The sequence below is a fragment of the Zosterops lateralis genome (assembly GCF_965231275.1).
Source record: "Zosterops lateralis genome assembly, contig: HAP1_HAP1_SCAFFOLD_405, whole genome shotgun sequence".
Taxonomy (NCBI): domain Eukaryota; kingdom Metazoa; phylum Chordata; class Aves; order Passeriformes; family Zosteropidae; genus Zosterops; species Zosterops lateralis.
In genome coordinates, this window is record NW_028154296.1 from 10,172 (window position 1) to 20,600 (window position 10,429).

General features: G+C 55.1%; 1 protein-coding gene across 1 annotated transcript; it reads left to right on the forward strand.

The window, feature by feature from the left end:
* Positions 1-4,447: 4,447 nt before the first annotated feature.
* LOC310923832 (early activation antigen CD69-like) lies at positions 4,448-6,232 on the forward strand. Its single transcript, XM_083885760.1, has 5 exons — positions 4,448-4,892; positions 5,258-5,353; positions 5,455-5,633; positions 5,731-5,831; positions 5,943-6,232. The coding sequence occupies exons 2-5, from the start codon at positions 5,311-5,313 to the stop codon at positions 6,055-6,057; spliced, it is 438 nt and encodes a 145-aa protein (XP_083741886.1). The 5' UTR covers positions 4,448-4,892; positions 5,258-5,310; the 3' UTR covers positions 6,058-6,232.
* The last annotated feature ends 4,197 nt before the right edge of the window (positions 6,233-10,429 follow it).

The window sequence follows — 10,429 nt, forward strand, 5'->3', positions numbered from 1 at the left end:
ATGGTGGTGAGGCAAGGAACTTGGGACCCTTGACCCAGGACTCAGGTATGAATCAGATTTTTGTAAAAGAGCCAGGGTCTCTTTCTCTCTGGGAGCAGCTTTTAATGAGTGTCAGAGAGAGGTTTGTCCACAGGGAAAGAATGCAAGAGCACCACCATAAGATGCGCTGGAAGACCCTTGAGGAAGGGATCCAACAGCTGAGGGAAGTAGCAATATTGGAGGTACTCTTCGGGAGGGATGGACAGCATGACAATGACCCCGACAAAGTCAGGTGCACAGGGCAAATGCTGTGGAGCCTAGCAAACCTTGGGCCATCTCAATACACCACTTTTATTGCAACAATTGATGCAGATACTAACCGAGAGACCGTGGGTTCTGTTGCCAACAAGCTGAGGAACTATGAGAGCATGATCAATGGCCCAATGCAGGCTCATATCTCAGCTGTGATTAAGGAGTTCAAAGAGGAGATGAGGGAGATGAGGGAGGAGATGAAGAAAGTTAATGCAGCCCCTGTGCGAGTTACAGGCCCCAAATTCAGTGCCCAACATTCCCCAGCTAGAGACAGAGGGTACACCCCAAGGGCCAATTTGTGGTTCTTCCTGCGTGACCATGGGGAAGACATGGGTAGGTGGGATGGGAAACCCACTTCTGTCCTGGCAGCACGGGTGCGTCAGCTCAAAGAGGGAAACTCTAACCGAGGAACTTCCACCAAGGTGAAGGTAGCCTCGACCTCCCATGACCGAGCTGCCGGGTATGATGTGTCAGATCCCCTTGAAGGAACCTCTAGTATGTATGCCCAGGAAGGGAATAATAACCAGTGTTAGAGGTGCCCTGTCTCTAGCCAGGGAGAGGCACGGGAAAACCGGATCTTCTGGACAGTGTGGATCCGATGGCCTGGCACATCAGAGCCACAAAAATATGATGCTTTAGTTGATACTAGTGCGCAGTGTACTTTAATACCATCGGGACAGGTGGGGGCAGAGGCTGTTTCCATTGCTGGTGTGACAGGGGGATCTCAGCAATTGACCCTGGTGGAGGCCGAGGTGAGCCTGACCGGGAAGGAGTGGAAGAAACATTCTATTGTGACCGGCCCAGACGCTCCATGTATTCTAGGCATAGACTTTCTCCGGAACGGCTATTACAAAGACCCAAAGGGACTCAGGTGGGCTTTTGGAATAGCTGCTGTAGAGGCAGAGAACATTAAGCAGTTGAACACCTTGCCTGGATTATCAGAGAACCCGTCTGCAGTAGGACTCCTGAGGGTGGAAGAGCAACGTGTGCCAATTGCGACCTCGACAGTGCACCGCCGGCAATATCAGACAGATCGAGATGCTGTGATCCCCATCCACCGGATGATTCGTGAGCTGGAGAGCCAAGGGGTGGTCAGCAAAACTCACTCACCCTTCAACAGCCCCATCTGGCCTGTGCGCAAATCCAACAGAGAATGGAGATTGACTGTGGACTACCGTGGCTTGAATGAAGTGACTCCACCACTGAGCGCTGCCGTGCCAGACATGCTGGAACTCCAGTACGAGCTGGAGTCCAAAGCAGCAAAGTGGTATGCCACTATTGACATTGCTAACGCGTTTTTCTCCATTCCTCTGGCAGCAGAATGCAGGCCTCAGTTTGCTTTCACGTGGAGAGGTATGCAGTACACCTGGAACCGACTGCCCCAGGGGTGGAAACACAGCCCCACCATCTGCCATGGACTGATCCAGACTGCACTGGAAAAGGGTGAGGCTCCAGAACACCTGCAATACATCGATGACATCATTGTGTGGGGGAGCACAGTGGCAGAGGTGTTTGAGAAAGGAGAAAAAATCATCCAGATTCTCCTGAAAGCCGGTTTCGCCATTAAGAAGAGCAAAGTCAAAGGACCTGCCCGAGAGATCCAGTTCCTTGGAGTGAAATGGCAAGATGGACGCCACCAGATTCCCACTGAGGTCATCAACAAGATCACGGCGATGTCTCCACCGACCAGCAAAAAGGAAACACAAGCTTTCCTGGGTGCCATAGGATTTTGGAGAATGCACATTCCCGAGTATAGCCAGATTGTGAGCCCTCTCTACCTGGTTACCCGCAAGAAGAACGATTTCCACTGGGGCCCTGAACAGCAGCAAGCCTTCACCCAGATCAAGCAGGAGATTGCTCATGCGGTAGCCCTTGGCCCAGTCAGGACGGGACCAGAGGTGAAGAACGTGCTCTACTCTGCAGCCGGGAACAATGGCTTGTCCTGGAGCCTTTGGCAGAAGGTGCCTGGTGAGGCTCGAGGCCGACCCTTGGGATTCTGGAGCCGAGGTTACAGAGGGTCCGAAGCCAACTACACCCCAACAGAGAAAGAAATCTTGGCTGCCTATGAAGGAGTTCAAGCCGCCTCGGAGGTGATTGGCACGGAAGCACAACTCCTCCTGGCACCCCGACTCCCGGTGCTGGGCTGGATGTTCAAAGGAAAGGTTCCCACTACCCACCATGCCACTGATGCTACATGGAGCAAATGGATTGCCCTTATCACCCAGCGTGCCCGTATTGGAAATCCGAATCGCCCTGGGATTTTAGAGATAATTACGAACTGGCCGGAAGGTGAAAACTTCGGTCTCGCTGATGATGAGGAACAGGAACAAGTGACAAGGGCTGAAGAAGCGCCACCATATAACCAACTACCAGCAGAGGAAACATGCTACGCTCTTTTCACTGACGGTTCTTGTCGCATCGTAGGGATAAACCGAAAGTGGAAAGCAGCCGTATGGAGCCCCACACGACAGGTTGCACAGGCTACCGAAGGAGAAGGTGGATCGAGCGAACTCGCTGAGCTCAAGGCTGTTCAGCTGGCCCTGGACATTGCTGAAAGGGAGAAGTGGCCAAGGCTCTACCTTTACACCGATTCGTGGATGGTAGCCAATGCTCTGTGGGGGTGGCTGGGAAGGTGGAGAAAGGCCAACTGGCAGCGCAGAGGAAAACCCATCTGGGCTGCTGATATATGGAAAGACATTGCCTCTCGGGTGGAGAAACTAACAGTGAAAGTCCGTCATGTAGATGCCCATGTCCCCAAAAGTCGGGCTGATGAGGAGCACCGAAACAACGAGCAAGTAGATCAGGCAGCAAGAATAGAGGTGTCAAAGATAGACCTAGATTGGCACCATAAGGGGGAGTTGTTCCTGGCTCGATGGGCCCATGATGCGTCAGGTCATCAGGGCAGAGATGCCACCTACAAGTGGGCACGAGACCGAGGGGTGGACCTAACCATGAACAGCATTTCTCAGGTTATCCATGACTGTGAGACGTGTGCTGCCATCAAACAGGCCAAGCGGGTGAAGCCCCTATGGTATGGTGGACGGTGGTCCAAGTACAAGTATGGGGAGGCCTGGCAGATAGACTACATCACACTGCCCCAGACACGCCAAGGCAAGCGCTACGTGCTGACCATGGTGGAAGCCACCACTGGATGGCTGGAGACCTACCCTGTGCCTCATGCCACCGCCCGGAACACCATCTTAGGCCTGGAAAAGCAAGTCCTGTGGAGACATGGCACCCCTGAGAGAATAGAGTCGGACAACGGAACCCATTTCAAGAACGGCCTTATCAACACCTGGGCCAGAGAACATGGTATCGAATGGATATATCATATTCCCTATCATGCTCCAGCTGCCGGCAAAGTTGAACGGTGCAACGGACTCCTTAAGACCACCCTGAAGGCACTTGGTGGTGGAACTTTTAGAAACTGGGAAATGAACCTGGCAAAAGCAACCTGGATGGTCAACACCCGAGGGTCCATCAATCGAGCTGGTCCTGCCCAGTCTGAACCCGTGCACACAGTAGATGGAGATAAAGTCCCTGTGGTACACATGAAAGGTATTTTAGGAAAAACTGTTTGGATTAATCCCACCTCAGGCAAAGACAAACCCATCCGTGGGATTGTTTTTGCTCAAGGACCTGGTTATACTTGGTGGGTAATGCAGAAAGATGGAGAAACCCGTTGTGTACCACAAGGAAACCTAGTCTTAAGTGAGAAATGGGTGTAAGATTTCATTGTGATGCAGATGGAAATAGAATAAGGGGTGGATAATGTCCTGGATTTGTGAGATAAGAATGTATTCTATTTGCCATCTGTTGGAGGTGGGGGGCAGTTATCTTATCTCTTCCAAGAACAATGTCTCCCTCCGGGGAGATGTCTCCTGCTAATGGGCCATTAAGTGACTCACTGCATGACTGATAAGGTACATCATCCCATTGTGAGATGCTCCACCCAGAAGGAGGAACCAAGCATTCCTACCTGCATAAAATAAGCTTGGTCTAAGCCATCGCCCCAGTTTTTCTTCACTGGATTCCCAGAGGAGCAGCCATCTTCGCTGGATTCCCAGAGAAGCAGCTTCTTCCCTGCTGGATTCCCAGAGGAGGACCAGGCCCATCTACTCTATCACCAGACCTTCACAGAGAACTATACCCTTCTACAGGATCTCTGTTTCAGCAGCATTTCATCTGCCACTGCAGGAGGCACAGCCACCATCCAACTGGACTTTTACCAACACCCTGACTCCTCAGGGTGTCAGGTTTTCTGACTGTATCAGTAGTTTTGTTTGTACTAATTACATTTGTTGTTCTTTTTTTTTTTTTTTTTTTAGTTTTTTCTAGTAAATAACTATTATTCCCATTCCCATACCTTTGCCTGAGAGCTGGTTTTTTTTATTTTGAAATTGTGGTAATTCGGAGGGAGGGAGGGGGTTTACCTTTTCCACTTCACAGGAGGCTTTTGCCTTCCTTTACAGACTCCTGTCTTTTCAAACTAAGACAGGAGAATGAGCCCCGCTCCAGTACTGGGAGGGTGAAGAAGCCCCTGAAATGCCAGAACGGATCAGAAGCTGAGAACATACAGAAGAAACCCCTACAGTTTCTGTGTGAGTGCAGGGCCAGCGCCGTGGGCTGTAGGGAGGGGACAGTGTCACCCCACAGGTGCACAGGGCTGGCAGGGCTGTGGCTGTTTCCAGGGCTCTGGAAGAGCCCTCCTGCTCTGCTGGGCCCCCGCAGGGGCCGGGACCGACACCCCCGGCTGCCCCCGGCGCTGGGCAGTTCTTCTGGCCCCGGCTGTGCCCTGGCCCTGGCTGTGCCCCTGTCCCTTGTTTCTCTTGCTGCCAGCTGAGTGAGGGGCACACAGAATGGGGGATCCCTCCTGTGTCCCCCGGGTGTTGGGTGGGGGGATGTGAGGGCTGGGCGTGCTCAGGACAGCCCCGTCCTCACAGCCATGGACTCTTTACTGCTGCAGGTGAGAGGTTCAGATCCCATCCCAAGGTCACCCTGGTGCTGACTCTGCTCGTGATGCTGGTCCTGGCTTTGGTGCCGGCCTTGGCTGTGCTGTCAGGTAAGGGAGGAGCAGCTGCCTCAGCCCAGCCCCTCGGGGCACAGCAGGGTCCCTATTGCCTGTGGAGGGGAATCCTGGACCTTCTCCTCTTCCCTCTGCAGGGGGAAGACAAACAAACATTGCAGCTTTTCCTGGCACTCCGCTGGCCTGTCCTGATGACTGGGTCGGGTACCGCAGGATCTGCTACTTCCTCTCGAAGGATCAGCACACCTGGGATCAGGGTCAGGCTCGGTGCTCTGAGCTCGGGGCCTCCCTGGCCGTGCTCAGGGATGAGGAAATGGTGAGTGAGGGGCTGGGGGTGTGGGGTGTCCGAGGGGGGCCTGGGGGGCTCCTGGGCTGGGGGTGCAGATCTGACTGCTGGTCTCTTCACTTCCCAGGAGTTCCTGTCCCGCCCCAGCCGGAAGGTCAATCTCTGGCTGGGGCTGCGCAGACGGGGGCAGCAGCTTCAGTGGGAGGACGGCAGCAGCTTCAACTCCTCGTGAGTCCCAGGGAGCCGAGCAGGGCCTGGGGGATGTGGGCAGGGAATGGGGGGCATGGGAGCACAATGTGTCCCCTGTGTTGCCAGCATTGTCTCTGCTCCTCCTTGCAGGGTTCCTGTCCTGGGCGATGCAGAGTGTGTTTTCCTGGCTGAGAATAAACTCAGGAGTGTGCCCTGCTCATACCTGATGCCCTATCTGTGCAGCAGAGCCCAAACTCGGCTGTGACAGGGGATGGACAAAGCACCTTCTCTGTGCTGGGCAGTCACAGCTTTGCCCTTTCCCAGACCCTGGGATGTCCTTCCTCAGGCACAGTGTCTGCCTTGCACTGACCCTCAGGGTCACCTCAGTGCCTGATCTCATGAACATCTCAGTATTTTGTCTCAGGGTCACCTCAGTGCCTGGTCTCCAGGAGATGAACGTGCAGAAGGAGGAGGTGATGTGGAAGCTGAGGTGTGGCTGCCTGGGCTGGGGCTGGGGGTTTCTTTCTCCTGGAGCCACTCCAGGACTCATCCTGTTTCTCTTGCACTACACATTTATACACCAAGCCTGTATATATATGTAGATATAACACTGTGGAAACAGGTTTCATATACCTTCTTCTAACACTATTTATACACAGATATTTCATATCTATACTGGTATAACACTGTGAATACAGGCAACAAACAAGTGCAATGTACAAACAGGTACAAACATGTGAATGTGACTGTGGCTGGGGCAAGGTGCCAATAATGCCAATGTGTGATTTGACCCCACAGGCACCAATACCTTAAGGATGTGACTCAATCCTTGTGGGTCCATTCCAATTCAGTGGAATTCCATTCCATCCCTTCTGTGGGATGTCTCTTCCTGACCCCCATCCGTTTTTAAGGTGCCACTGTTGCTGTTTTTGTATTCTTTAGAATTTTGGGGTTTCTTATTAAATGCTCGTGAAGCGCCCCCGGTGTCCCTGGTGTTCCCTCGGCGCCGGCAGCCCCGTCCCTTCCCCGCTCCCCCTGCCACGTTCCATCCCGGCTGGCGGAGCCTTGGAGCTGCCGCGGGGCTGCCCCGGGGGCCGCGCCCCGAGCCGGGGCCCCTTCCCAGCGCTCCCGGTGCGCCCGTCCAGCCCGGAGCAGCCAGCGAGGGCTTCAGCTGGGACGGCAGAGAATTCTGGAGGGTCCCACATTGATTCTGTTTGTCTTGTTCTCCCCAGCCTGGGGAGAAACTGTTTTTGAGGGCCCTGCTCTTCCCTCCCTCTTCTCTAGCCCTTTCCAGTTTCTGTCTCCACATTCCCCCTTCCCTTGGCACTCTTGGGGCTGTGTCACCTCTCTGCCTCCTTGAAGGAGCAGAGGAAGGTGGAAGGAGCTGTGATGTGCCTGTCACCCTGGCTCAGGTGGGCTTAGGTGGGATCAGGCTGTGGGGAGGGAAGAGTTGGCCGTTGGAGGAGCATATCCCCTCCTTTGAGGAGCCCTTTCCTAGGATCAGCATCCCTTCGGCTGCAGCAGCTCTGGAGTCACCTGAGGCAGCTTCCACAGGATGCCCCTGTGCCACCCCCTCTGTGCTTTCACACTGCTGACCACAGCAGCCATCCCTGCTCTCAGGAGGGACAGAGCATCTTTTACCCAGCAGGGCCTCAGAGCCATTTGTTGGATGGAAAAAGAGCTTTGGGTGATGTTTGTCTCACAAGGGGATGGAAATGGAGGGGTCAGAGCAGGGAGGTGCCAGAAATGGGGCCCTGGGTTGGCTGGTGCTCATTGCAGAATTAAACAATCAGCTTAGCCAGGCCACTTACTCCTAAATGGGGATAAATTCCCAAATTTTGGATGCTTCTGTAGGTCCTTGGAAGGGCTTCTCAGCCTCTCTGCAGAGGGAGATGAGCAAATCTCCCTAAACACAGATTCAGCAATGGAGCCTCTCACCCTTAACACCTTTAATCCCTGTAATTTGGGGCTGTTTTGTGGCTTTCCTGGTGCCAACAATTGTAGTCCCATCCTGTTTTCCAAAGGGAGCAGCTGTCTCATGGAAGTGATGTGAAAACAAGGAATTGCAGGAGAAACAGAGTTCTTGAGCTGTTGGGAGCATTTCCCCTCCTCTCCCCTTGAAGGGCTCATCTCTAACCCCATTTCCAAAGAGTCTCCCTGTTTTTTGGGGATGAAGTGGTGGGCTTCAAGCTCCAGGAGAGGCATTGAGGAGTTGGAGCATGCGCAGGGATGGGAATGGAGCTGGGGAAGGGTGTGGAGAACTCAAGAGGAGCAGCTGAGGGGGCTCAGCCTGGAGACAAGGGGGCTCAGGAGGGACCTTCTCACTCAAATTACCTGCAAAGGGGCTCAGAGCCAGGTGGGGCTGGGCTCTTCTCCCACGAGAGGGGGGAAATAGGGAAAATTCCTTCATGGAAAGGGTTGTCCAGCCCTTCCCAGGCTGCCCAGGGCATGAGGGGAGTCCCCATTCCTGGGGAGATTTAACAGGGCCGAGGATGCGGCACCTGGGGACACAGTCAGGGGGTGGCTTTGGCAGGGCTGAACTCCACGGCTTTGGAGACACTGTCCAACCTCAACAACTCCACGATCGGTCCTTGCAATGCCACCTGGCTTTTTTCCATCACAAATCAGCACATTGGACAGAGGGGAGTGAGGCCAAAGCTCTCTCTGCACAACCCGAATTTTGGGGTGGTTTGGCCTTTTCCATTATTAACGATTGGGAGCCTTTTGATCCTTGGGAAAAGCACGTCTGGAGTGGGGCCAGCACAGGCTCCTCGATGGGGTCCCATTCCCGGAGGAGAACAACCTTTCCCCGGCTTCCTTCGGCAGAGGCTGCGGCAGGTTCGGTGTTGCCCGTCCGGGCCCGGGGACGCGGGGGCGGCTCCGCGCAGCTCCCCTGGCCTGGGGCCGGGCTGGGCCGGGCCAGCGACCCCCGCCCAGGCTCCGAGGGTCCGGCCCGCGGGGTCGGGACCAGCCGGACCTCCCGCCATCCCACCGTGGCCACGGAGATCGTTAATGCCCGCCTGGATCTCGGCCCCGGGGAGCGCTGCGGGAAGCGGCTGTCGCGCCCTGAGCTGGGCTGTGGGTTCGGGCTGGGTTTGGGGGGCCTTTGGAGGGGCTGTGGTGGTGCAAAGCCCCGGGTGGTGCAGGGAGGGGAAGGGACTGTGGGGTGGGATAAGATCCCGGCTGTGGTTTGGGATCCCGGCGGAGGATTTGGGTTTGAATGTCTTGGATGCACCGGGAGCGCTTCGTTCCGCGGCTCAATTAAACGGGATTAATTACTCAGTTAATTCATAGCCCGGGATTCCTGCCCCGGGGATGCCTCCCTCGGAATTCCTCCCCCGGGATTCTCCTGGGCGATTCCTCGCCCGGGATTCCTCCCCCTGCGATGGTTCACACTCACTGCCGCGGGGTTAAACACCCGCTGCTCTTCACCTCCCTCCTCCCCTTCAGCCCTGCCAGGATCAAACCCCGGCTTTGCAGGATGACTTTTCAGCCCTGACATGGCCCAGCTCGGCCGTTTGAGCCTCATCCCTGTGTGCAGGGGCTGAACCGGGAAAACTGAACTCCACACCAAACGTGATTTCCAGGAGCTGCTTCTTCCAAAGGGTCCGTGCTCGCAGTGAAAGCTCCAAATGAGCCCCAGCTGCTCTGCTCGAAGGAGACCTGGGATGCTGAAGGGCTGCGGTGCCTTTAGATATCCTGATCCAAGCCTTGCTGTTCCTGGGGCGTTTTCCCTGTGCTTGTGGGGCTCCTGCTTTGTGTCTTTCTGCTACACTTGTGCCTCCTGCTTTTTCCTGCTGACTCCAGTTTCGGTTACCCCGTGGGGAAAAACCAGCAGAAGAGTCAGAACTGTTTAGGTTAGAAAAGATCTGGAAGATCCTAAAGTCTGACCACTAAATAAAGGGTTTAATTCCTGCCATGGAGCAATTCCACCGGGAAAACTCCCACTAATCCTTGAACCCTGGGGGCTGCTGGGCTCTGAGCTGCTTTTGGGGACAAACCAGCACAAACCTACAGAGTTCTGCCTTGTTGGTGCGGGGCTGGGTGATCTCCTGTCACCTCTGTCCCCGCAGCTCCGGGCTGTCCTCGGTGGCCCCACGTGGCGCTCGGTGCCAGCTGGTGAGCGTGGGTGGGGAGCTCCTCCCAAATATCCCAGGGGGTCCCTGGAGGTTTTTCTGGGGGTTGTGGATATTCAGACCTTGGGGGACCGCAAAGCTGAACCACAAATGCCCCTTGGCAGATCATGGGGGTCCACGACGGCTTGGGGTTTTCTCTTGGGCCCTGGGGAGGGGTGCAGGTGGTTGCTGCCGGCAGAGCGTGGGCTGGTGTGGGATCACCAGATCATCCCTAAGCGAGATCCTGGAGAGGGGGGACAGCAGGAACCACGGGACCCCCATCGGCCCAGGGAAGGGGGACCCCTGATACACCAAATTGTGGAGATCAGAGAGGGGGAACTCTTGGGAGGGATTTTGGGCCTAATCTTGGTAGCTTGAAGAGTTTGACAGACACAGAATGCCTGGAGACATCCTGAGATGGACTTGGGCAGTAGAAACCCCCAACCCAAAGCATTCACCCCTTGTTTTTTCCCCAAAACCAAGATTTGTCATTCCCAAACCTTGGCCAGATGGAGGAGGAGG

Bases quoted from the DNA above. Each gene is read 5' to 3' on its own strand.
- LOC310923832 (XM_083885760.1), top strand. From the start codon at position 5,311: ATGCTGGTCCTGGCTTTGGTGCCGGCCTTGGCTGTGCTGTCAG. The intron at 5,354-5,454 runs GTAAGGGAGGAG...TTCCCTCTGCAG, and splicing joins GGCCTTGGCTGTGCTGTCAG to GGGGAAGACAAACAAACATT. The intron at 5,634-5,730 runs GTGAGTGAGGGG...TTCACTTCCCAG, and splicing joins TGCTCAGGGATGAGGAAATG to GAGTTCCTGTCCCGCCCCAG.